This window comes from Salvelinus alpinus, chromosome 9 (genome assembly GCF_045679555.1).
Source record: "Salvelinus alpinus chromosome 9, SLU_Salpinus.1, whole genome shotgun sequence".
In the NCBI taxonomy this organism is placed as follows: Eukaryota; Metazoa; Chordata; class Actinopteri; order Salmoniformes; family Salmonidae; genus Salvelinus; species Salvelinus alpinus.
In genome coordinates, this window is record NC_092094.1 from 81,480,295 (window position 1) to 81,505,955 (window position 25,661).

Sequence of the window (25,661 nt, forward strand, 5' to 3'; positions counted from 1 at the left end):
CTCGTCCACATGTTTTTTCCAATTTGCAGAGGCTGCACAATTTCGCTATAATGACACCTTAATTTTTTTTATACGCATACACGTCAAAGAGTTTATGAATTTGTGCATTTCCAAAATGACACACTGCTGCTTCCTATTTATCTTATGTGTTAGCAGATTGCTAGCTTGGTAAGAACCAACGTGTTCTACTTCGACGACCGTGGAAAATCACCATCCCACATGGCTTGCTACATCCCAGGTAGAGCTAGCTAGCTAGCAATCTAATATAATCTCTCCCGTTTTTTTCTTTAAATAAACTAGCTTGCCAAATTGCTATCCGTTGACGATTTCATGGTCAGCAGTGGATTTTCTTTGTTCTTTTTTTTAGCGCCAAATCTAAAAACTCACTTGTCAGTGTCATTCCAGGTAGCTAGTTTGCTAACGTTAGCCTAAACAAATATCTATATGTAAAAATGTGTCAATTCATCATGCATGCAGGTTATGCATGAAAATCGAGTGTCATTGCAAATCACTTACTGTTAATTGAATGCAATTAAATTATGTGGCCATCTCTTTAGTCAGGCAACTTTCAACAGTTGGACAGGTGGAGGTGGACATAGAATACCTACACGATGAGAGTGGATACGTGGTAGAGGGCAGTGACTATGCGGTGAGTGTTATTGGTCTTCTTCGCCTGCTGCAACTGTTCCCTGGGTCATTGCTGTTAATTACAATGGGATCTCAGTGAGCCTATGCAGCCTGTACAAGTTCAGGGACATCCAAGGTCTTTTGAACATGTGAATGATGATGTTCCAAAAGTTAGTTTATAGAAAATAAGAATAGACTACTGTCCTCATCATGGATGGTACCTGGCAAGTGCCGGAGAACATTTTTATTTTGTAAAGTTTAGCCAAAAATATTTATAAATAACCCAAGATGGTTCATCTGTGCCGTTTTCAATGGGAACAAATGAAGCAAAGTGGGCAGAGCCTAGCACGAGCTAGCGAGATCCTATTTGCGGGTTCTATCATATATTTGCATATTTCTGTTTGGGAAGGCCATCTCTGTGAAGTGCGCTTGTGCAATAGAGGTGGACCAAATACATTTTTCCATTCATTGTAGCTCTGTAGAGTTGCTATTTTCTCGTGGCATTATTGTATTACTCATTTTTCTAATAAAGTCTTGATTTCAATCAACAAATACGAAAGTCAGTTCAAAAAATGTTAAGGGTACAAAACTGTGTACATATCTGGCTGAATCGGGTTTGGCTGGGGTAGGCCGTCATTGTAAATAAGAATGTTCTTAACTGACTTGCCTAGTTAAATAAAGGTTAACAAATTAAATAATAGGCTAAATCACTACATATCCTATCAAGCCAAGTGGGGAGAGGCTGCCTGTTGACACATTTCCAAGAACCGTCAGAAACGTCCATCTAACTCTACGCCAATGACGACGGTGGATCTCAAAACTGAATTTGAGTCCGCGTTAATTAGCAATGATATCCTTCGCCCTGTTGTTTACGACACGACACACAGCTCGAACCAGTCATGACTATTTAACAAAACAAATCATTTGAGGGTGAAGTATTTATGAAGTTTGAGGACAAAATCTAGCATAGTTCAGCTAGCCAGCTAGTTTATCCATGGAAAAACGGGGAAAACAAGCTCGGGACAGGATATAGCTGGGCGCACATGCGCACTAGGCTAATTCAGGACACAAATTGTAGTTTTTATGCCCTGATTTCAGGAGCTTGCGGCGAAAAGTTAGATGAAACAATTCAGAGACCGAATCGAATACATCAAATGACAAATATTTAAGGAGAGCAAATCGATCGGTATAGAATCCCGAAATCAGCTGCAACTGTCAATAGTAAAACAACGCTTAAAACGATGTTTGAGTGAACCTGAATCCAGAAAAGTAATGGTGAAGTTGCTTCCGGACACAGTAGACTCCTCACCACTCTATAACTCAATTCGCACTTGCACTTCTTGTAAACAATGCAATTTTTTAAAAGCTTTGGCAAGGGGCCACGTCTACAAAACGCAGTGCACTCTGTTCTTAACAGATTTTAGTTTGGGGAACAGAAAACTGTATCGAGATCGGGGGTTTTCCTCGATGAGAAAATCTGCAGAATATCGGCCCAGTTCCATCTCGCTTCATACTCTCCCACTGTCGGCCACTGGGCTTCCTCTCCTCACCATATTTGGTGGGGAGTGGAAATTCCAACCGGATGCTTCAGATTTATACATCCGGTGAAACATCTGACTCCTTTTTCTATCTGTGGTTTAGCTATGTCCTTGAAACATTTGGAACTCATGTATTGATATTCATGCATGTTCTAGGCGTATGTTTGATTACACTAAATGCAATTTGAACTAAAGGTGAGTTTACAGTAAAGGTAGATTAATTAAATAAATTAACTCATTCTGTTACCAAATCGGTAACAGAATTACCCAAAAATCTGTAACGGAATTACTGCAACTGAATTGGCTACAATAGGAACTCCTAATGTTCACAAACCACAGTTGGGTCACCTGCTACTGTCCTCCATTCCACTGGCATACTGTTATGTTCAGCTAATAGCTGTTTTCTTTGTCTTTCTGGCATCTGGTGGTCAACCTAAGAGTGTTAAAACAGTCTGAGTCTTCTCTCGTTCGTTCGTTCGTTCGTTAATGTCAACTCTCCCAGCTCTTACCAAGAAAGCCCCCTTTCTTTCCATTTACTGTAACCAGCATCCTCAGCCACTGTGCACCGACTGGACGTTGAGAAGTAGTTTAAATTTGGTCAGTCCACCCTGGCCTTGATTTCAACGTCCACAGATGGACTGGATTTATCATAGACGTATGTTTCACAAGTTTGGATAGCACGGTACAGGACAGTAAAAAAGTAGGTCAAGTTCAGTACAATACTGTACAGTAGAGCACACTAGGGTACAGTATAATGTACTCTACTTTACTGCACTATACTGTTCTGTACTCCACTGTGGTGCACTGTGACGTCCAAACTTGTGAAACATATGGAGAATGACATTCATACCCATAATTATGCATTTCTGTGTACTACAGATCAGGGACCCATGATGTAATTCCATTTCTGTAATTCTGTTACCGGGTGTAAATCCACTTCCCTTACTGTAGTTCAATAACCAAAATAGATTTTTTCAAGATGAAGATGTCATGTGACACTCCATTCTTTCTGCCAACATCTTTGAATTCAGAGCAGATATTTTTGAGGGAGAAACGGGGTCACATAAACTGAGGGAGATTTTACTGTAATTCTTTTACCAAAGTTTGCATCTGCACAGTTTTTCCACTTAATTGTGTTTTTGTAATGTTTTCAGTGGAAATTGTTAAACGTAGTCATTGTGCATAGAGTTTGTTAAACTTTTAAATAAATGTGTTTTGTTTGGCATACATTTTTAATTGAAAAAACTGAGTCTCAGTGTAATTCTGTTACCGTGGAATTGCCCTACTCTATCAAAGAAGCTATCTGTGTGTCTGAAGCACTCTGGGAAAACTAAGCGACTGACTGCAAGTCACAGCATTTTGATTTCCCTGCTGCCTCCTGAGCAGTCTGGCATTTGTCTGACTGCAGAAGGAGTCGTGGGAAATCCTGCAGGCAACCCCCCCCATCCAACCCCCAACCCATACCCTGCCTGGGCACTCGCACGCAAACCAGCTGTTAAAGAGATGGTAGGGGGATTGTTCTAACAATCAAATACATGCATCTCATTACTGGCTGGGACATGTTTGGAATAACATTGACAGTGGCTGCAAATATAACACTGACTGGACTGCTGTTATTAGTATTTGAGGGCTGTATCATGCTCAGGAAGACAGCATGTGTTTGGTAACACTAACTTAAAATAATCTCCTGTTTCCCTTTAAATTCAGAGAGGGTTGAGTGCATGTATTGGGAGGGGGGCAGTATTTAACCATTGTGTTTTGAGCAGAGGACAGGGGGAGGAGGGAAAAGGGTAATTTTAACTGAAAGCAAGTGCCCCAGAGAGAGAGAGAGAGAGAGATAGAAATGGAGAGCGCAAGAGCATGTGTGTGAGAGTGGGAATGATGGAGAGAGGGTGAGTGCGAGAGCAAGCGGGCAGGCGCTGTAAAATCCATTAACAGAGGCACTCTGTGCATTTGTTAGATGTCTTGGCTGTCCGCCCAACTTGGTTCATTGTAATCAAGGCATGATCGCGGACTCTGCCGCTTCGGCTGCTGCTTCGCGTTTGGACCCAGCCCAGGTTTCAATGCTGACATGGAGAGACCTGTGAGTGCATTCTCTCTCTCTCTCTCTCTCTCTCTCTCTCTCTCTCTCTCTCTCTCTCTCTCTCTCTCTCTCTCTCTCTCTCTCTCTCTCTCTCCTTACTCTCGTTGTATCCTGCTACAGGCTAGTCTCTACTTCCTCCCTGCTCTCTCCAGCTAGAGGTTGTAGCTGTAAGGAAATGCAGTGCTTCAGTCAGATGTGCTGTCTCTATTCTCCACCCTGGTCCTCCAGTAGATGCTGGGGTCGCTGGATGGGTAGGGATTAAGGCGAAAAGCTCTGCCAGCTTCAGTTCCGCAGGCCTCCCTGCCTGGGCATGGGTGCCATCAGCTGGCAGTCCTACAGCCTGTGTGTGTGTGTTTACACGTGTGGGGCTGAGCCAGCTACCGTATGCTAAGGACCCGTCCCCTTCACAGGTGATCACAGTGACAGGGACTCCGAGAGAGAGAAGAGGTACCTCAAACCCTGAAGGGTAAATCCACGTCCCCCTCACGTTTTCAACGTGTGGTGTCTCTCTCGCTCACTTTGATACTTTAGCTGGCTATTCTCATGAGCCGCTATTTGCCTGCGTGAGAGCTGGTGGTGTTCTTTTCCCTCGCTGTTCTATTCCTGGTGTGTGATCATGGCCTGTTGTGTTTGGATACCCTGACAACTAGAAGCTCTAAAGCAGTTGGCACTTCCCACCGCCTCTCAGTGAGTCCCAACTTCTATCTCACTGTTTTCAAAAGCTTTAGATTGGATTTTATGCTATCTTGTCCCGTTAAGCTGCAGTATGTCATTTTTTGGGGGGCGGCCTGACCAAATTCACATCACAATTTGATTTATAGATATATCATTCTCATTGAAAGAAAGTCTAAGAAGCGGTAGATCTGTTCTATGTGTGCTATTTCTATGCTTTCCATTCTTAAGTTTAGTTTTTGCATCTTTTACTTTCGGTTTTGTACACCAGCTGAAAATACAATGTATTTGGTTATGGAAAATATTTTTCAGAGGTTTAGATGGTACAATGATTCTCTACACAATGACTGCTTGTTTTGTCACATTTAGGTAAACTATTAGACTTTTAGCAACCAGGAAATGGCAGAGCGATTTCTGCATATTGCACCTTTTTAAAGCTATTTTGCTAATTTTCCTATTGGGCTGTCTGTGAATCATTGCTGTTGGCTATGCTGCACTGGAAGCAAACTGATTTAAAAATTGTCAGTATGTCCATTAAAAAAATGCCCTGGCTGATGAATGTGCCATATTCAACCTGCATTTTTTTAGGTTCATGATTAATGTGAATGTTGGTCATTTTTAACATGGAGCTTCAAATAATACGATATTCTTTTCTTCAGTCAATTTTAAAAACAGGACGTCTGACCAACGCCCCTCCAAAATCTACCATCTGCGCCAGGAGTCTGGCAGCCATTATTTGCGGCCAGGCCAGTGACAGTGCAATGGCAGTGGAACGACATGGAAGGATCCTGTACAAATGCTGTGTTGTGTAGGCTACGCTGTGACTCATTGTTCTGCACTGAGCGGAATGTCACATTGAGCAGCCAGGATTCTCTTTTGTCGTCACTGTGGCGACGGCGGGTGACTGGCAGGCAGGCAGGCAGCTTTGCAGTGAATGCCACCTCCTGCCTTTCTCTGTCTGTGACAGTCAGGCTGTCTGCAAGGTATGCAGTAGCCCCTTTTTATAGGGGGAATTGTACAGCACAGGGTTGAAAGATGTAAATGTTTGTTAAGGTTTCGGGTTAGGATTGTTGTCATACTGCCTCTGATGTCAAGTAAGTGTATGAATAGATTTGAGAAGGCCTGGGTCTAGTTTTGTTATGGCCACTTCACTTGTTGGTTGTATAATTTTTTTAGACTCACCATTAGCATTATTTGCCCAGATGACAGGGGAATGACAAAGTGGAATTCCATTTATTTCATGCTGGCAAGTTGAATTGTCAGCATCCTTAATTGACAGCACACATGGTGCTTGTTTGAGTGTGTGCATGTGCCTTTGTGTATGTATTGTTGGAGCTCAAGGTTTAGTCACCTCATGAGTGCTCGGCTTATATGAAAGAATCTAGTGAACTTTGGGAGTTGCATCTCACAGTGCTGAGTACAGAGCCAATGCGATCTGCCATTTTCCTCAGAACTGTGAAGGGCTGTTGAGTGGTGTGGGCGTTCACTACGCCTGGAGAGGAAACAAGTGTTATTCAATGCTACATCACTAGCTCTGCTCAGGGCATCCATTTGCCTTTGAAAACGTGTTCCAAAGTCTAAGTTTTACTCATCATACACAGGTGTCCGTACAGTACAGACACCGCTGGAGTTACATCTAAACGACCCACATGGAATCACCATGCTGCAATCTTAACAGATAAAATAATCATAAGATGAGATCAAATCTGCTGTTTTGTACAGTTGGCCGGAAGCACGTCTGCTCTCTGTTTGCGGCTCCCAAATGGGATCTTTCATTGAGCGTAGTGATCGTAGGCTACTTCTCTTTCCATCGTATCATATAGTCAGATAGTCTTTAATGTATAGTAAAACAGAAGGAGTCCTGCGTTACTTTACATGTACTCTGCTCCCTCTGGCCTGTCATACATGTGCCCTTTAGCCCACGCTGCAGCCATTTAAAGTAACGCCATTAGAGACTGCTACAAGAATTCTTATGATCAGAAGGGGAAGAACCAAAGTTTAATCAGATTGTATTTTAGATTCCCCATCACTGGGTTTTGTGCCCTGGATACATTAAAAAAATGTGTTTGTCAACACACCAGCTGTTAGGCCTAGCTGCCTTCTGTAATGCAGGGGTCTCCAACATATTGCGAGCTTATTTTTTTTAGCTTTAAAAGCGGCACATTCTTGTCTTCTCCTCTACCATGTAACTCTTCACGGGGTCTTTTTATATTGTAAGAGATGTGTTTATTGGTAATGGTTAATAAACAGCAATGGGCATGACAGGCCCCATAATATTATATTTAGTATAATTATTTATTTATTTTCTTCCAGAAATCTGTTTTCTCCGTTTTTCTTTTTCCTGAGTTGGGAGTTTTTTACTCTCAATATTACAATTATTCATAGAGAAACAACTAAAATTATGTTCTGAGTCCATATCAATGGACAAATCTTGATTTATGAGTCTAATTCCCCTATTTGCGCACCTAGTAAGAGAGGAATGTGTCAGTTTAGCAATGTTTCTGCAGTAAGGCTTACTGCTGCAAAACAATGTCCAAATTAATCATGAAATAGTTCTGTCTGGGAAGCCAACTTTGCAGTTTACATTTATTTGACAAGGTTTTTGGGGAAAAACAGTCTACCCACAAGATGCCGGGTATCATTAACATCGCTAATTGGCTACATACTGACTGATGATAGACAACTGTACGCACCAAACAGACAGAGGGGCAATATTGCTGGAAATGAATTGGCAGATATTGTGTTACGTTGGACTTTTTAAGCCAATAGTGGCTAACCAGGGGTGGGATAATGTCAATATGGCTTTGATTGGATAGTAGCTGGGTGCTTTATGTCTATGGACAGTTTGCGATGGAACACATAAAAAAATGCATGTACTTTCAGAATTGATTGGTGGGCTGCGAGCTACTGGTAGTTTGCGATCTATCTGTTGGACACACCTGCTGTAATGCCTATTGCTCAATAAATTCCAGTGTCACAGTGGTATGACGTATGAAATGCCTTCGGGCTTTAAAAGCAGTGTAACACACCCTGTTACAGTCCCATAAGAAGTCATCGAGGCTTTAACCAGATGCCTCTTGTCACGTGAGGAGGCAGGCTGCTCTGTGCTCCAGTGCTAACATGCGCGTGCATTTTTGTCTGTACTACTGTTACTGTGTTGACCGCAACAGGCACAGTGGTGTAGAACGACTGGAATAAGATTTGATACTCGTGATCCTTCTGTTAATCATGGCCAGTCGTCAGTCATCAGTACTTGCTACATATTGTTCAAATCAAATTGTATTAGTCACATGCGCCGAATACAACCTTACAGTGAAACGCTTACTTACGAGCCCAAACCAACAATGCATTTAAAAAAAATAAAAAAATAAAAGTAACAAGTAATTAAAGAACAGCAGTAAAATAACAATGTACTGGTACAATGATCTGGGGCACCGGTTAGTTGAGGTAATACATATAGGTAGAGTTATTAAAGTTACTATGCATAGATGATAAGAACAGAGAGTAGCAGCGGTGTAAAAGAGGGGGGGCAGGCAATGCAAATATTCTGGGTAGCCATTTGATTAGGTTCAGGATTAGGTTCAGGAGTCTTATGGCTTGGGGGTAGAAGCTGTTTTAGAAGCCTCTTGGACCTAGACTTGGCGCTCCAGTACCGCTTTCCATGTGGTAGCAGAGAACAGTTTAACTTGTTGGCCTGCTTTTGTTGCGAGTTCATCATTCTGAATACCCATCATGCATAGCATGTCCAGGATAGTTGACTGTTTACTGTAGGAACTGTAGCCACTGACAAGTAGCACAAGATTCTACAGTTCTGATTAGCTTGAGTGTTGTGCGTCTCTCCCCTCTCCAGACCTCCAGTGACGTCATGCTGAAGAAGGAGCAGAAGGACGTGGAGCTGGATAAAAAGATTGAGGCTCTCCGCAGGAAGAATGAAGCCCTCATGAAGAGGTACCAGGTGAGTTTGGTATTCTACTGTTCTTACTCTGAAAACAGAAGGACACCATTTTTAAATATAGGAGGGATTGAGCTTGACAAAGACCTGGTGTCTTTCTGGAATGGTTTAATCATCATCATATCCCTAACAAAATGGCAAGTGGCATTGGAAACCTTAGATAATGTAAGTCTTTCTAACAACTAGCCTTGTATGGAGTGAAGACTGCATTTGAACAAATCTTTTAGGTCTTTTACAGGGTTCGCTGAGGACTAATATCAGGATCATTTGGTTGTTCTAGGTTTCATGTTCTGTTTCATTCCATGTAGGAGGTAGAGGAGGACAAAAAGAGAGCGGAGGAGGAAGGAATGGCACTGCAGAGCCCCAAGGGCAACGCAGGGGACTTAACCATCACCATCAACAAGTCTACCACCGTGAGTGGCCCTATCTCCCTACAGAGATGTACACAGAGATGCTTTTACATGTCAGAACAGTTCTGAAATATGAATATTCTTACCAATAGAATTACCTGTCCATCTTGATGTAAGACCCACCTTATCCATAAATATACACTGAGTGTACAAAACGCAATGATCTTCCCATGACATGGACTGACCAGGTGAATCCAGGTGAAAGGTATGATCCCTTATTGATGTCACTTGTTAAATCCACTTCAATCAGTGTAGATGATGGGGAGGAGACAGGTTTAATAAGGATTTTGAGACATGGATTGTGTATGTGTGCCATTCAGTGGATGAATGGGTAAGACAAAAGATTTAAGTGCCTTTGAACGGGGTATGGTAGTAGATACCAGGCGCACGGGTTTGAGTGTGTCAAGAACTACAACGCATGTATCAAGATTGGTCCACCGCTTAAAGACCATCCAGCCAACATGACAAAACTGTGGGAAGCATTGGCGTAAACAAAGACCAGAATCCCTGTGGAATGCTTTCGACACCTTGTAGAGTCCGATGAATTGAGGCTGTTCTGAAGGCAAAAGGGGGTGCAACTCAATAAGAGGAAGGTGTTCCTAATGTTTAGTACACTCGGTGTATGTTATCAGCAAGAGAGACGTATTATAGCAATTCAGTGATTTACACTGTCATGTTCACTTTGCTATTGAGCAGGAGCCTCGTGTTGTGATGACCAAACCAGGCACGTGTGGTTCTCCCACCCCAAAGGGGGTCCAGGACCTTGGGGAGAGGGAGGCGGAGGGGAACCTGCTGGGCTCAGGACGGGGCAGGAGGAAGCAGCTACTGGTCACCATGGCTGGCAACACAAAGGTAAACAACATGACAGGTGTCTATGAGAGACGGTAGGGGAATTATTAAGTTGTGTGGCCAACAGTGGTCAAATATTGCCATTGAACGATATGAATGATGTTTAGGACCAGGAGTTTTTCCTGATCAAGTCATTTGGTCAGGAGAAACTCCTAACCCCATGTAAATGATCCATATTGATGTGAAGGATGATCCCTGTTTGTTTGATCCCAGGGTAAGAGGGTGGTGAGTGAGAGGCTGGAGAGAAGGCCAGGTCCAGGTCCCGCCAGTCTGCTGAATGTGAAGAGCCCTACAGAGGATGGCTTGCACCAGCACCTTGTGGAATCAGCAGGCAGAGGAAAACACCAGCACACTAACACAGCAAAGAAGGACACAGGACCACAGGTCAGCAGTGCACACACACGTTGGGCCGAATCCTAACTTGAGACATTGTAGTATAAGCGTAGTGCTGCTGCACACTCTAAACAGAGAGTCCTGGAGGAAACCAGCCTGCTTTTTATTAGAAAATATAGCGGTGACTATGCACTTTTAACACTATCAAGACTTTGGCTAGTTTTTATATTGCCTCCACGTCCTCCCCTGCTCTGTACCTTGTTGTTAATTAAGCCACCCTCCCCTCTCTCGTGTCTGTTCTCTCATACAATGCTGTCTTGTTTTACAGTTGTCAGACATGTCAGCAGGCCCCTCCCCTCCTGTGAAGAAGCACAAAGGCTGTTGGACAGGGGGAGGGCCCCAGGGGTGGTGATTGATTAGGGGGTGGGACTGGGAACTGTTCTGTCACACTGGTCTGGCCTGGAGCTAGTCAGGCCTGCTGGGGTGTAGCTAGTAAATCAAATCAAATTGTATTTGTCACATGCGCCGAATACAACAGGTGTAGTCCTTACAGTGAAACGCTTACTTACAAGCCCTTAACCAACAATGCAGTTTTAAGAAAAAATATAAAAGTAACAAGTAATTAAAGAGCAGCAGTAAAATAACAATAGCGAGACTATATACAGGGGGTACCGGTACGGGGGCACCGGTTAGTCGAGGTAACTGAGGTAATATGTACATGTAGGTAGAGTTATTAAAGTGACTATACATAATAGATAATAACAGAGAGTAGCAGCATTGTAATAGAGGGGGGGGGGGGGGGGGGGCAATGCAAATAGCCTGGGTAGCCATTTGATTAGATGTTCAGGAGTCTTATGGCTTGGGGGTAGAAGCTGTTTAGAAGCCTCTTGGACCTAGACTTGGTGCTCCGGTACCGCTTGCTGTGCGGTAGCAGAGAGAACAGTCTATGACCAGGGTGGCTGGAGTAGCTACTATAGTCACGTCTGAGAGCCCTCAGTTCACATACAGGTGTTAAAACATGTAAATATCCCATTCGATGTTATATGGCGTCTTTTTTTCACAGAGGTCTGATCTGGAGGGCCGTAGCAGAGCCCCTCAAGCAGCCCAGGTGGGATGTAGCTGCTGTATTCAGACAGAGCTGAGAGCGCTCAGCAGACATACAGCTTGTTAGTCCCTCTGTCTCTACAGTGGCCTGGCTGTTATGGTCATAATGAGACTAGGGAGAAGTATTTATCTAGCTGATCCAGGGCTTTCATTACGCTCACTCACACTGGACTGGCCGTTGGGAATGACTGCAGTGAATAACTTGGAAAATAGATCAGAAATGGTTTGCGTGTGTATTTCCTCCAAGGTCTTTTAGTGTTTTTCTTTCTTTTATTTAGCTTTTAGGAGCCATTGTTTAATTATAGCTTGCTTATTTGAAGGAAAATGTTAGGATAATTACGATGGTCCTTGTTGAGTCACTGTATTTCAAATCCCTAACATCCTGCCTTGTAGTGCTACCTTTACCTTTATTACTTAATGAGTTATGAGGCCGTGATATGGGTGTTTATAAATACTTATAGATGGAGGAGTTTTAATTTACTGCCTGATGCAGGTTGTTTCATACAAGATGTGTGGACACTCTCTCTCTCACACACACACACACACACACACACACACACACACACACACACACACACACACACACACACACACACACACACACAGTACTGCCGGCTGCTGCCATACGGTTTCTGATTTAGAGCCCTTGGGCACACAGAGTCTCTGGAACAGCTGCTAGTGCTCTGGCTGTGGTCTGGCGCTCACATCAACACACACGCACATTGGCCCAATCAACGCGCTGATGCACATCACAGACAGTTGATCCTCCAATACTAAAATGTGAAAGTCAGTCAGGCTCTGTGAACAGAGATAAGTGCTGCAGGAGGAGATTATAGATGCACAACGTTGTAGCGTGGTGTGGGACAGGACAGACAGAGGCTCTAGAATGATCTAGAACCATACCCTGTGTTTACAGGCTCCTGCTGCTGCTGCTACAACCAGGTCCAGCAATTTAACGTGACACATTTACAGGGTGAACAGGATGTTCCCTGGCTGTGTTTCTGGCCTGTATCTATCTGGTCAGACGCTCCTAGTCATGTCATGCTCACTGAATTAGAGTTTGAACTATGGCCAGTGTTTGAGCCACCTCAGCTGTGGAAGACTAGGCCTTTCTCCCAGGTCTACTTCTGTTTGGACCCTACTTATATAATGTTGTTCACCTCTTGTTCTGCAGAGCCTCTCCCCCCTATGCTCTCCTCAGACAGCCAACACTCTTACTGCAGCAGCATAGCCCCTACTGATCCACAGCTGACTCTATGGTCCACTGTGCCCTGCCCAGTCTTCCTCTGGTCTTCTGTGTGTGTCCAGACCAGATAGTCTCTCCATTGTGGAGGGTGGGGTAGCTACTGTACCCCAGAGACAGAACAGGAGGAGGGATGGGAGTGTCCCTGAGACAGGATGAGAAAGGGGGAGGATGGGAAGACAGGAAGCATTCCTGGTGGAGGGTGAGGAGGACTGAGACTGGGAGTCTCTGGAAAGGATGACGGCTGGAGTATCAGTAGGAAAATATGAGGGTGATAGTACTGTGAGGCACTACCTATCACTACAGGCCCTGGGGATAGGGAGGGGTAAGGGGGGGAGAAGAGAACCTGGCGTGCAGACATGCTGCTTCCAGTCTCTTTCTCCCCTGAGCCACGGAGAGTCTGCTCTCCTCCACATTGTTTCCTCATTCCCACCATCATGAAAGAATGATTTAATCGAATTAACATTTGGCTGCTTTTTGTTCTGAATGGGCTCATTATGCCGCTGACAGGACCGAGTGGGCAGCATGCCAAGGAAGGGTGAAGGAGAGAGGAGATGAAAGAGTGTGAGAGAGGGATGACGAGTGTGAGATGGGGAGGAAAGAGAGAGAGTTGTAAGAGAGCGAGAGCGAGGGATCCTTTGTGTGTGTGCGCACAGGGGAACAAAATCCCAGGCTCCGTGGTGTGACTGAAGGTATTCTAAATCACTCCTCAGACAGTCTCCCTGCCTCTTTCCAGAATTCCCAGTACCTCTTATCACACAGTGTCTCTCACTGTTCTGGAGATGTTTGCTAGTAGAACCAGCAGTCTCGGGCACGGTTCTCCAACTGGCAGTGTTTTTTATTGTTGGATGTAAATCTGTAAAAACACCAGAAAATCAGCTCTAAGTGATTGTAATCTTGGAAATCTGTTCCAAAGTATTCCCACGCATAAAAGATAGATATGGGATTGTATACAAATGTAAGCAAGGTTTGAAATGATAATGTTTTAGTCAGCTATTATATCTGTTTGGGCTTCTTGCGGTCAATTTGCAGTCTACAAATTATTTGTAATTATGTTACGGCTCCCTGACTTTCCGCTCAAGAAAAAATTGGCCCGAGGCTGAATTTAGTTGATGATCCCTGGTCTAGGGCCTTATTCAGTAGTGGAAGGTTGGCAATAGAAACGTTGTAGTGAATGGATACTGGGAAGAAAATGGTGCTGTGTTAAGACTATAAATAGCATATATGAAAAGTCATAGAAAAAAGATTGGGTAAGATAGGTTTGAGGTGTATGTACTGCTGTTGCTGCTCAGGAGGGATCTGACTTTTCATAGGGTGTTGGCTGTGAAAAATACTTTGATACTGTGTGTCCACTTGGGGGCAGTGTAGCTCTCTGAAAGTCTGCATGAATTGTTGTTCTGCTGAGGACAGGAATACCGCATTTGTTGTCATTTGATAACTTTCTTTCTTTCTCGTTCTCGTTCTCTTTCTCTCTCTTTCTCTCTCAGGATGAAGGGGGGCAGGGAAAGGGTGTGACAGAGGAGCGTCACTGGCTGTCAGAGTGTGAGCCTTACTACCAGGTAAGAGACCAGACCCCTTCCTATTGGCCCTCGGGGGGCCAATTCCTCTGTGACCACACTCCCTGTCTTCTGAGGTGACGATAGACTGCCTCTTTTCCAAAACACAAGTACCCTCCACCCCCCCACTCCCTCTGGTAAGCTGTGCCTTCTGTGTGTTAGTGTTGCCAGTGAAATATAGGGCATAAACACTCTGAGGCAGGCAGAGAGAGAGGGAGGTAGGCAAGGAGGGAGGGCACAGAGCTGCCAGAGCAGGAGGGAAGGAGCCACATGACAAGTGATGCTGTTTATGTCCACTCTGTTATACTACCTTGGTGTGTTCTCAGCCTGATTGTGGAGAATGCAATGAGTTAGTCAACCTCTTCCATCTGGACTGGTTTTTGGAAGCCAGTGTTGCATAAGAAGAACATGATCAGAGACCCACCCTAGTAAAGCTTTGTTAGCGGCTTTGTTTTGTTAAAGCCTAGATATTAAGTTTTTCTGATAGGGCCCTAAAAAATGTGGGGCCTGATTCAGTTCAGTTTTTCCCTAAATTCATTTTTTCCCAGGTTTCTGTTTTTCCCAGTTTAAAAAAATGGATGTTGTAAGTCCACAACAATGCTTAAACCACATCAGGAGAACACTTTGATGGCTGGGAAAAATATAAGAAATTTAGATTTTTGGTGTAGGTACCCTTTAGTGCAAGTGTGCACCAGCAAGACTGTTGTTTGGTTAGTGAAGTTTCTGTAACCCTCATGATTGCAGAATTTGCTAAACAAATGGCCACTGGATTGATGCAAATAATCATGATATCATTCTGCTAGGTAGGCATGGGTTACTTTGTAGTTAACATTTAATTGAGAAGGTTTTTGGGAAAGCCTTTCCATCTACCAGAAGAAGGTTATCATTAGCATCATCGGATAAAGGCGCACACACAGAGTGGCAGTCCTGTGCCGTTTCAGAAAATTGCAGGAAAATACGAATCGCTGATGCCTTTAGTTCATGTCTTATGAATAACTTTGGCAAATTAATGAATTTTCTAATATGTTCAATGCATTTAGTTGATTTCCTACTAAGTTCAATATTTTTTTAAATATTCTGATTCTGATATTTGGGAAGTATCCAACACCGCTTCAAAGTAAGTATGGTCATAGAGTTCAGGACAAGACAAGAGTTGTATTCAATGGACACCAAATGGAGGAAAACAGATTAAACTTATTGTACTTGTCCAATAAGAAACGTATGTTTTTCATTTTCTGTTGCAAAACATTTTCCTACATTTTGTTACGATGCCCTAATGAATATGACCCAGGTCCTTTCTGTTGGCCAGTGTGCGGCTCCTCCAATGACTGTATGTGAATGGAGAAAGCCGTCGATGACGTCACACCATGCATTCCTAAGAATCATTGGCACATTTGAAGCTCAGGAAGTTGGTTTTAGCTTGGTAAGATTGCCTCTCATGGGAGAGATTTATGTAGACTTAACCAGAGATACAGTGTACAATGTGAGTCATTGTACTGAAGGCAGATGGTCTGCTTATAAAGCAGACTGATAAGCAGAATCGCTGTATTCCCGCATGGACAGATTTTGATGGGAGCGTACCCTCTCGCTTCGCCTCTTCCTCTCTGACAGCTCAGTGCTGTCCCCTCTCATTGAGTATTTCGTTGAAGGCCGACTGGGGTACTGCAGGCTGTCATTAGCAACTGAATTATCCATCATTTATTCGTGATTTTTAAATAAGTGGTTCAGGGACATAAATCTGGTGTAATAGAAGCAATTATTGGTACCATGATTGTCTTTTGATTTTTAAAATGTTATTTACACGAAGATTGACATTTTCCCATTCACAATAAAGAGGGATCCTGTTTTCTGAAAACAATGACTGCAGTACCGTGGTTGGCCTTGACCTTTGTGGCTTCAATGAGAGGGGCGGTCGTTCTCCCCTGGGCTCCTCCCTGGCCCCTGTAACCCTGGGAGAGAGCGCCTGCAGAGGCAGGAAATTGAAAGTGCTAATTAGTGGTGTGGCTGGTGGAGTCAGCGGGGGCCGGCCTGTTAGAACATGTGAGACGTGCTGTCCCCTGTGGACCCCGTGTCCTCCAGGACTGGTGGAGAAAAGACAGAGAGGAGAGGATGATCACGGATGCCACGTTCCCGATACCACCTGCAGGAGAGCCACATGTTTACCTGTCTCTGATTGGTCCATACCTTTGAGGAAAACATCACCTCTGTCTGCCCCTAGTTTATCCCTCTGTGCCCTGTCTCGCTCTCCCTCCCTGTCTCGCTCTCCCTCCCTGTCTCTGTCTGTCTCCTGGTTTGGTCGTAAAAACCCTCCACAGACCACACATTGGTTTGTACAGTGGTAGCTATGTTATCGTGTCTCTATCTTCACCAATCATCATGACGTCCTCTGGCCTGCACACACTCTTAGCAATGACAACTTCCAGCCTTGTTCTTCCCCCTTCTTTTGCCAAGCATCTAACCTCATTGATATTTGAGATGCATCTTTGGGGCCATGTGGATGTTGTGAAGGGCATTTCTCAGAGCTTAATGTAATTCATTACTTTCCACTTCTGGAGCTCATAGTAGTGGTGTGGGTAAAATCACTGGGGAAGCCAAGCCAAAAACAACTATGTATTCCAACATATGTGTTGTGATAGTTGCGTTGTTTGCTCTATAACCTGTTAGTTCATATACCTCGCCACCGTGATCTATAGGCCTAAGGCTGAGACGAAAATAAGAAAACAGTGGCAGAATAAATTCAACCACCTTTGTTTCAACACAAAACCGGAGCGCAACATCAGTCCGGTGAAGTCCACAAAGCATATTGCATGTAACAAACAGTCAAGCAAGTTAATATTTTCAGACCATTAAACAACTATTGATTTGGAACCACGGAGAGTTACTGCAAGTCGCAAAGAAAACAGGAGCTGCCTCCAATGTTCCAGCACCACCAATTTCAACATGATTGAATCACCTCTGCTTAGTCTACTACAGTGACAACTAAAAGATACCAAAAACGATTTAGTCCAGTCAACGTAAGCTAAATATGGTGTGGATGTCCATACTTTTGTGAGTGCGTGTGTTCGTGCAAGTAGAAAAAACATGTTGACTCGCACTCACCCTAGAGAAATGCCATCCTCCTTTCTTTCATGTTGATGAAAGTCAATCACTCTGTCATATAGTACACGCTTTCATTTTTTGTTGTCCTAGGCTACCTAGTTAAAATGCTTGCTCGCTAGCCTAATTTCCTTTCATGGGCAACGTTAGCTAGTTAACATTAGCTAGTTAACATTAGCCTTCTACATCTAGCTACATATTGAACTTCCATCCTCTCAAGCCAAGAGTATGTATGAATGAATTAATGGTTGGATCAGAATCGCCGTTATAATCATTGGCCAGTACGCAGAATTAAGTAAAGTCCAAATCCCTATCCCCACCCATGGCTAATTTAGGAAAGGGACAATTTTAGCTAGCTAGCTAGCCACCGGAGGACAACACAACGGGATGCACAACGAGTTTCTGTCAATGCTGTACTGTGTGCTCTCAATGCGATGTGGTTGGAGTGAAGCCAAATCCAAACGTGCTTCCCTTGACACTTTTTTTTTTTGTTGGTGCGCCAGGACCATTCACAGTTGAGCTCACTCAGTTTAGCTCAACACTGATTGGCTATTTTATTTTTTATCAAGGGAGGCCAAATGCTCACTGGCTTTTCTTGCATTCAATGCTAGCGGCGGCAACAATGTCATACTCTTTTTGAGCAGACAGCATCAGATAGATGGCCTACACATACAGAGACAGAGGGCTGCTGTTTCGCTCGCTCGGATGCTTTCTCCAGTGAGATACATTCAGCCTTTTGCGAATGGAAGGAATATTATGAAACGCAGAGAGACGGAAGATATAAAATATATGTTTCTTATTTTCTGGGGAAGCCTGGCCTCCCTTGGCAACTATGAATACACGCCATTGCATATTAGTAGCAGTCCAGTGGTTTGGTCATCCATGGAAACATTATCACTATCATCACACTACAGAATTCCATAACCAACACTGGGCAGAGAGGATGAATCTCAATGGGAAGGATAATGAGTGAAACAAGATAATAACTTGGATGAAAGCCTGCAGACAGTGTAGTTATCTGGGACACCAGGTGACTAGTCCCAGTGATGCGATAAAAGCCCATCCAGTCTACAGACATGTCCTCGTTCATGTAAGAACCAGGAGCACTTGTTCAGTTCTACCCCAGACCCCTGTTGTTTCTCTGATCTTCTGGACTGCACAGAGGCTTCACCAACCCAAGGCCAGCTGATTGTTGGCTGTTATTTTGAACTTTTATTGCTATTGTCTCCAATAGTTTGTTGAAAGCTACCTCTCACACCCAAAATACAGCTTTGATATCGGACTATGGCAAGCCTTTCACAGTTTTCACCACTGGCACTAAACTATGACTGGTACTTGTGTTCTCCTTGCAGAAGTCTGAGGGGCCAGGCCTGGCAGGCGACACAGACCTCACCATCCCCACGTCCAAAGAGGAGCAGCAGGAGTACCTGCACTGGAAGAAGGAGCGTGAGCAGATCGACCGGGAGCGCGTGGCCCGCCACAGAAATGCCAATGGTCAGTGGAGGCGGGCGTGGGACATGGACAAAACAGAGAATATGTAAGCCCACTCCTCCCATTCCTGGCTGCTTTGCACTTCGCTTTAGTTTGCATTGTCAATAATTTCAGTTTCTGCATGTTTGGCTGTTCCATTTGCTTGATGCATGTTTAAGTGCTCATTTTTCATTTGATTATAAAGTCATGTTACAATTAAAAATGAGTGTACTCTTCTGTATGTGCTCGTCTTCTGGTCTTTTTGTTTTCACATATCAACTTCAGCTTGCAGCTAACTACCACACATGTCATGTCTTACCATGCAATATAGACCATGCTTTTGTCATTGTAACTAAACTAACACATTAACTCACTCCCTCATCAAGCAGATTACCTGCTCTGTTACCTCGTTGTTCAATAGAGGAAGTAGCCCGGTCTCTCTCTTTTCTCTACTTTTTGTCTACTTCTATACATAGCCATTGACTGTTTTCTAAGGAAGCGCAGAATGATGTCTGTGGAGAAGACAGTGGTAAAAACAGGGAGAGCAATACTGTGATGTTTTTATTCTCATGGTTATGGTCCTTTATCAAATTACTGCTAATGAACTAATAGGCTTGTTCCTGTTCTGACTCTCTAAGGTACTTTCAGTATGTTGAATTAGGCTGATGGAAGATGTCAATTGTTTGTAGGTATTAACACAACCCACATTTTGTGTCCTGGGGCCCCAGCCTCCAACCCAAAATAATTATATATTTTTGGTTGGGGGGGCCCCCCCAGAAAGCATATGAACATGTCATAAGGTATGGCAAAATGTTTATAATTGCAGGAAATTTGCTTTAAAACTGCCATTTCCTCTCAGCCTCATGGCAGAATGTGTAGAATAGCAGTGAATTGGCTTTTAAACTGCAACATTTTCTCTCAGCCTCTTGGAAAACATTTTAGAATACTGAACAGCATGAGATTACTATAAAACTAATCCTGGAGGTCGGTGCCCTGTGGCCCCAGATGTGGTGGTCCGGCCCTGCCCGTGCCTCATCCCATGATACTGATTTCACACTGTCACAAGACTTAATCCAAACAAGTCACAAGACCGTAATAACAATTCACAGCAAATTGGAGACTGGCATATAATGCTATTAGAGGGAAGAGGGATGACCTGGCAAAAATGTGTTTGTTTTCTGAGGTAACATCTTTATTGGATCACCTTAGTTTGTGAGCCATTCTTAGAAAAAGGCTTTGTTAGACCTTGAAGGGGGAAAGATGCCCTCTTAAAATATTTATCATGGAGTACTCGAACTACCTTCTCCCTAGTACTCTAACCTCCATCTCCCTTGGTTAGCTATTTTAGACATTGGGCGCTTCCACTAGAATAAGTTGACCTGTGGTTTGTGATAAGCTGAAAGGCAACGTGATGGAACTAGGGAGAAGTAGAGTTGACCTTACTGACTCAACTTTGGTACACATCTTGATAAACCTAGGCCAGTTTAGGCTTACTAGGGAGTTTGTCCACCCTTTGCTGCAATAACAGCTTCCACTCTTCTGGGAAGACTTTCCACTAGATATTGGAACATTGCTGCGGGGACTTGCTTCCATTCAGCCACAAGCGCATTAGTGAGGTCGGGTACTGGGCGATTAGGCCTGGCTCGCAGTCGGTGTTCCAATTCATCCCAAAGGTGTTCGATGGGGTTGAGGTCAGGGCTCTGTGCAGGCTGGTCAAGTTCTTCCACACCGATCTCTACAAACCATTTCTGTATGGTCCTCGCTTTGTGCATGCGGACATTTTCATGCTGAAACAGGAAAGGGCCTTCCCCAAACTGTTGCCACAAAGTTAGAAGCACAGAATCATCTAGAATGTCATTGTATGCTGTAGCATTAAGATTTCCCTTCACTGGAACTAAGGGGCCTAGCCCGAACCATTATTCCTCCTCCACCAAACGTTACAATTGGCACTATGCATTCGGGCAGGTAGCGTTCTCCTGGCATCCGCCAAACCCAGATTTGTCTGTCGGACTGCCAGATGGTGAAGTGTGATTCATCACTCCAGAGAACGAGTTTCCAATGGCGGTGAGCTTTACAGCACTCCAGCCGACGCTTGGCACTGCGTATGGTGATCATAGGCTTGTGTGCTGCTGCTTGGCCATGGAAACCCATTTCATGAAGCTCCCAACGAAGTTCTTGTGCTGACTTTGCTTCCAGAGGCAGTTTGGAACTCGGTGGTGAGTGTTGCAACCGAGGACAGATGTTTTTTTACGAGCTTCAGCACTCGGCATCCCGTTCTGTGAGCTTGTGTGGCCTATCACTTTGCCACTGAGACTTTGTTGTTCCTAGACATTTCCACTTCACAATAACAGCACTTACAGTTGACCAGGGCAGCTCTAGCAGGGCGGAAATTTGACAAACTGACTTGTTGGAAAGGTGGCATCCTTTGAGGGTGCCACGTTGAAAGTCACTGAGCTCTTCAGTAAGGCCATTCTACTGCCAATGTTTGTCTATGGAGATTGCATGGCGGTGTGCTCAATTTTATACACCTGTCAGCAACGTGTAGCTGAAATAGCCGAATCGACTAATTTCAAGGCGTGTCCACATACTTTTGTATATAGTGTATAACCTACATTATTTGATTTTGAAACCCACTATTTGGCTATGTATTGAGGCACTATCCTTTCAGACAGTGTCATCCTTACTACCAGGAAAAGAAAAATGAACACCCCCTTCTTTTTCTGTTGTTAGGTTTCTAACACAGCTGATGTGCTGTGAGTGGCCCAGTGGCTGGATAAATAAAAGTACTGTTTAGAAGAAAGAAGCATCTAACTTTAAAGAGAGGAGAGAACAGGAGACTATTTTTAGCTGGGGTTGGGATGCCTTTCCTTTTTTGGCATGGTTTAAAAAAGGCCCCTGAGACTAAATAGAGCAAGAAAAGTATTTTTTTGATTCAGCAGCTTAGATGTTCTCAATGAATGAGGAGTAGAAGCATGACTTCAAGATACCATACTCATCTTTGTACAATGTGTTATTCTATCTCTGAGCTCAGAACATAATGATACAGGGAAATGAATATGGCTGTAAATTGTTAGGTTAGTGGAACAATACAGATATTTAAGAATGTCCAAATGCATGGGATCCTTCATGAACCCTGGCATGAAAGAGTTTGCCTGTTTACTTTTTAACACCAAAACCATGGCTTCATTATCTGGTAGTTATTCTGTTGATGGAACATCCTGGCTGTGTATTTGGTTTTAGTTCTTTCACTGTAAACGAAATGTCTCTATTTAGGTTTTCAGATAAATCTGAGGAGAGAGTACAGGGGCCTCCAGATAGAGGTGAGAAATTCACTCTGTAATAAATTGGAAACATTCTTGTCAACTCAAACACTGAGGAATAGTCAGACCATAATCAAGTGATACCCAATAATTGTTGAACTTGTTTCATTTCAAGGAGGAAGAAATGCAAGGAGAGGTTACCCCAAATCAAATGCTGAGTCACGGGGTGAGTTGGAATGCTGTAAACTGTGCACCAGCAGCTGAATCAGTTCAACATCAGTGTTGAAGTTCTAAGTACATGCTACTTACTGATCGAGGAACCATTCTGATGTTTCTCTTGTTTGTATTGACAGTTCAGCAACCACGGGGAAGAGACAAGGGGGTTAAAAAAGTGCCAGCGGTCAGCAGTAAAGCCAAGGGCAAGGATCGGCTGACTGGGAGGGCCAGGAGGTGAGTAGCAGCAGATTTAAATTGTAGTAGCAGCCCGTGTTGAGAGAAGGAAACCACACACATACAGTAGCCTGGCTGTATGCAAAACACACTGGGACTTACTCTAAAGGTGCACATTTGTCAAATGATAAAAAAACATTAACTTCTCACACTTATTTTAAAAAGCCAACTGTTCCAGCGTTTTATACTGTAGCCATTCGTGAGGCTAGAATGCTTTTAGTCTGTTAGCAGTGCTTGAGAGGCAGGTGTAGGTGGCTGTGCAGTTCTCTGAGATTGAGCTAGCCATGGGAAAGAGCAGTCAGGTCTGTCCAGACAGTGGTCCCTGGCCTCAGTGGCCTGTTATTAGGCTTTGCTGCTGGTGCAAATGGGAAAAGAGCAGCGCGTGAAGAGAACTGCTGAGACCAGCCTAGAGCATCTCTCAGGATGTGCAGAGACGATGATTAAACACACACGTGTGTAAGAGGACCTATCATCCTTCTCCATTTTCTTCTCGTCTCACTCACACGCTATATTTATTCTATCTCTCTCTATTTGTGATACCATACAGAACAGAAATAGTGTTTTTTCTGTGTATTTTTCTAAGCGCAAAAGCACTCTTTGTTACCTGGATACTGAAGTACATAGACCACTCATTCTGAATGCTTCTAATTATAAACCTTTTAACATTTCAGATGGGATGCCAGCAAGGATGGGGATGGTTTGCAGGTGGGGTTTAAACTGAATGCTTTGCTTTGATAATGTACACTGAACAAAATATAAACGCAACAAATACTGTAAAGTGTTGGTCCCATGCAGTTCCCATAAAAAAATCACAGAAATGTTCGTCATGCACAAAAAGCTTATTTCTCTTAAATTTTGTGCACAAATTTGTTTCCATCCCTGTTGGTGAGCATTTTTCCTTTGCCAAGATAATCGCTCCACCTGACAGGTGTGGCATATCAAGAAGCTGATTAACACAACATGATCATTACACAGGTGCACCTTGTGCTGGGGACAATAAAAGGCCACTTTAAAAGTGCCGTTTTGTCACACAACACAACACAATGCCACAGATGTCTCAAGTTTTGAGGGTGTATGCAATTGGCATGTTGACTGCAGGGATGTCCACCAGAGCTTTTGCCAGAGAATTTAATGTTCATTTCTCTACCATAAGCTGCCTCCGACGTTGTTTTAGAGAATTTGGCAGTTCGTCCAACTGGCCTCACAACCGTAGACCACGTGTGCTGAGGAGTATTTCTGTCTGTAATAAAGCCATTTTGTAGCTCAGTAAAATCTTTAAAATTGTTGTATGTTGCGTTTTATATTTTTGTTCTGTATAGCTCTGTGCTTTGATGAAAGATGGCTGTGCTTGGGCTCATATTACCAATGGAATTTGTTTTTGGTTCTTTAGGCCTCCGAGACAAGTTTGGAAGAATTCTTAGAAGAGTTTGATGCTTTGGGTGGGCCTGACGTAGACGACTCCACTGCAGAAACTCCAGAGGTCAAAGATGTTTACCTCAAAATTGAGTCTTTCCTGACCCCGGATGTGGTGAAGACCGAGAAGGTGAGTGGACCCGTCAGTCCTGCCCTGGACCAAGCCGACTGGTTTCAAGCCCCAGCCGACACCTCAGAGGAGGGTACACCCAGACAGGAGAAGGCTAAGGAATCGTCCCCTCGAGCTGCAGAGAAGAAGGTCCGCTTCTCGGTGGAGCTCAAGGGGCCCGGGGCCTACGAGCAGCCCAGTACGGGAGCCCAGAACTCTGCCCGCTCAGAAACCAAGGGAGCCAGCACTTTAAAAGTGTCCTCCCCCAGCAAAAACAGCTATGAGGTGGAGAAGCCGAAGCAGGCCCCCGAGGGCCCTCCGAAGGACGCTGGTAATGCCCTGGACCAGGGTAATAAACCTGCTAAAGCTCTCCAGGCACAAAGCTCATCGGATCGGCAGACACCGGGGCAGGAGGGCTCTGAGCTTGCCGATTCCTCCAAAACAGAGTGTGCTGAAAGCGGCCATGACAGTGTGCCCACCCCTGTTTTTCCCACTTCACACAGCAATGTCAAAGACGCTGCCCCTCCACAGGAGAATGCTGTCCAGCCTTTAGAACATGCTAAGAGCAATAGCAACAGAAATACAGGTAGGTAATTGTTTTGTTCATGGATGCTCCCTGTCAAATAGGTACAGTGAATAGTTATCACTATGATGTAACGTTAAAAAAAATGGGTTCCCTTCACAGAGGAACTGATTGACTCTAGTCTGTCTGTTCTGAGGCTGGAGTCAGGAGAGACTCACCCAACCCACACCACCAGCACTGACAAGGTCAGTACAGACTGAGAGGATGAAACTGTAATGGATGGATGGATGGATGGATGGATGGATGGATGGATGGATGGATGGATGGATGACTCATGTGCATTGTAGTCTGGACTGAGAGATGGAGCGAATGAGACAAAGAAACTGGATGGATAGAGAGATAAGTGTGTATGATTCATCAGGGCTGCAAAATGTGGATATTTGATTGCTGCATGAGGGTTCACTATGCTCTTCTGTAGTGTTCAAGTGGATTTAAAATAGCTGAGAGACCATGCATATTCAGATTCCAGCTCTTCACCACTGTAGCATGGTGCATTACCAACCACTTGTGCAAAAATAAGTACTGTATGCCTACCATTGAGTAAAAACAATAATGTACTTACTTACACTTATTTAAAAATGCACATTGTTTAACCCCTTTTTCATTGTTTTGTTTCATAGGCAAGAGAAAATGGGAAGATTGTTTGAAGGACTTTCAACGTTTATATGAATTAGTCAATATGTAAAACCAAAACATGCTTAAGTAGAGAATTTACCATAAGCCTTTTCAGTTTAAAGTGGAACTCCCAGCACTTTAACTACTTTGCAGATATGAAACAGACAATCATAATATCAGTCAAAAATATCACATTCCCAGTTCATGCTACAAAACCAACTTTTTATAAGAGGTTTTAAAAATAGGTTCTATTTGACAAAAAATTCCATGACGTAGAGTAAGGCATTGTTGGCAGAAT

General features: G+C 43.8%; 1 protein-coding gene across 2 annotated transcripts; it reads left to right on the forward strand.

The window, feature by feature from the left end:
- Window positions 1-25,441, forward strand: LOC139530747 (coiled-coil domain-containing protein 9B). Of its 2 annotated transcripts, XM_071327411.1 has the most exons (15): window positions 1-238; window positions 558-649; window positions 8,771-8,875; window positions 9,181-9,285; window positions 9,979-10,134; window positions 10,345-10,515; window positions 14,299-14,370; window positions 18,816-19,000; window positions 22,207-22,253; window positions 22,369-22,419; window positions 22,547-22,643; window positions 23,315-23,348; window positions 24,034-24,751; window positions 24,851-24,933; window positions 25,369-25,441. In XM_071327411.1, the coding sequence occupies exons 1-15, from the start codon at window positions 220-222 to the stop codon at window positions 25,393-25,395; spliced, it is 1,962 nt and encodes a 653-aa protein (XP_071183512.1). In that variant the 5' UTR covers window positions 1-219; the 3' UTR covers window positions 25,396-25,441. The 2 variants fall into 2 exon arrangements, with proteins under 2 accessions (XP_071183512.1, XP_071183513.1); XM_071327412.1 differs by lacking the exons at window positions 1-238; window positions 558-649 and adding an exon at window positions 3,951-4,248.
- Window positions 25,442-25,661: the final 220 nt, after the last annotated feature.

Bases quoted from the DNA above. Each gene is read 5' to 3' on its own strand.
- LOC139530747 (XM_071327411.1), top strand. The intron at 14,371-18,815 runs GTAAGAGACCAG...TTCTCCTTGCAG, and splicing joins AGTGTGAGCCTTACTACCAG to AAGTCTGAGGGGCCAGGCCT. The intron at 22,420-22,546 runs GTGAGTTGGAAT...TTGTATTGACAG, and splicing joins ATCAAATGCTGAGTCACGGG to TTCAGCAACCACGGGGAAGA.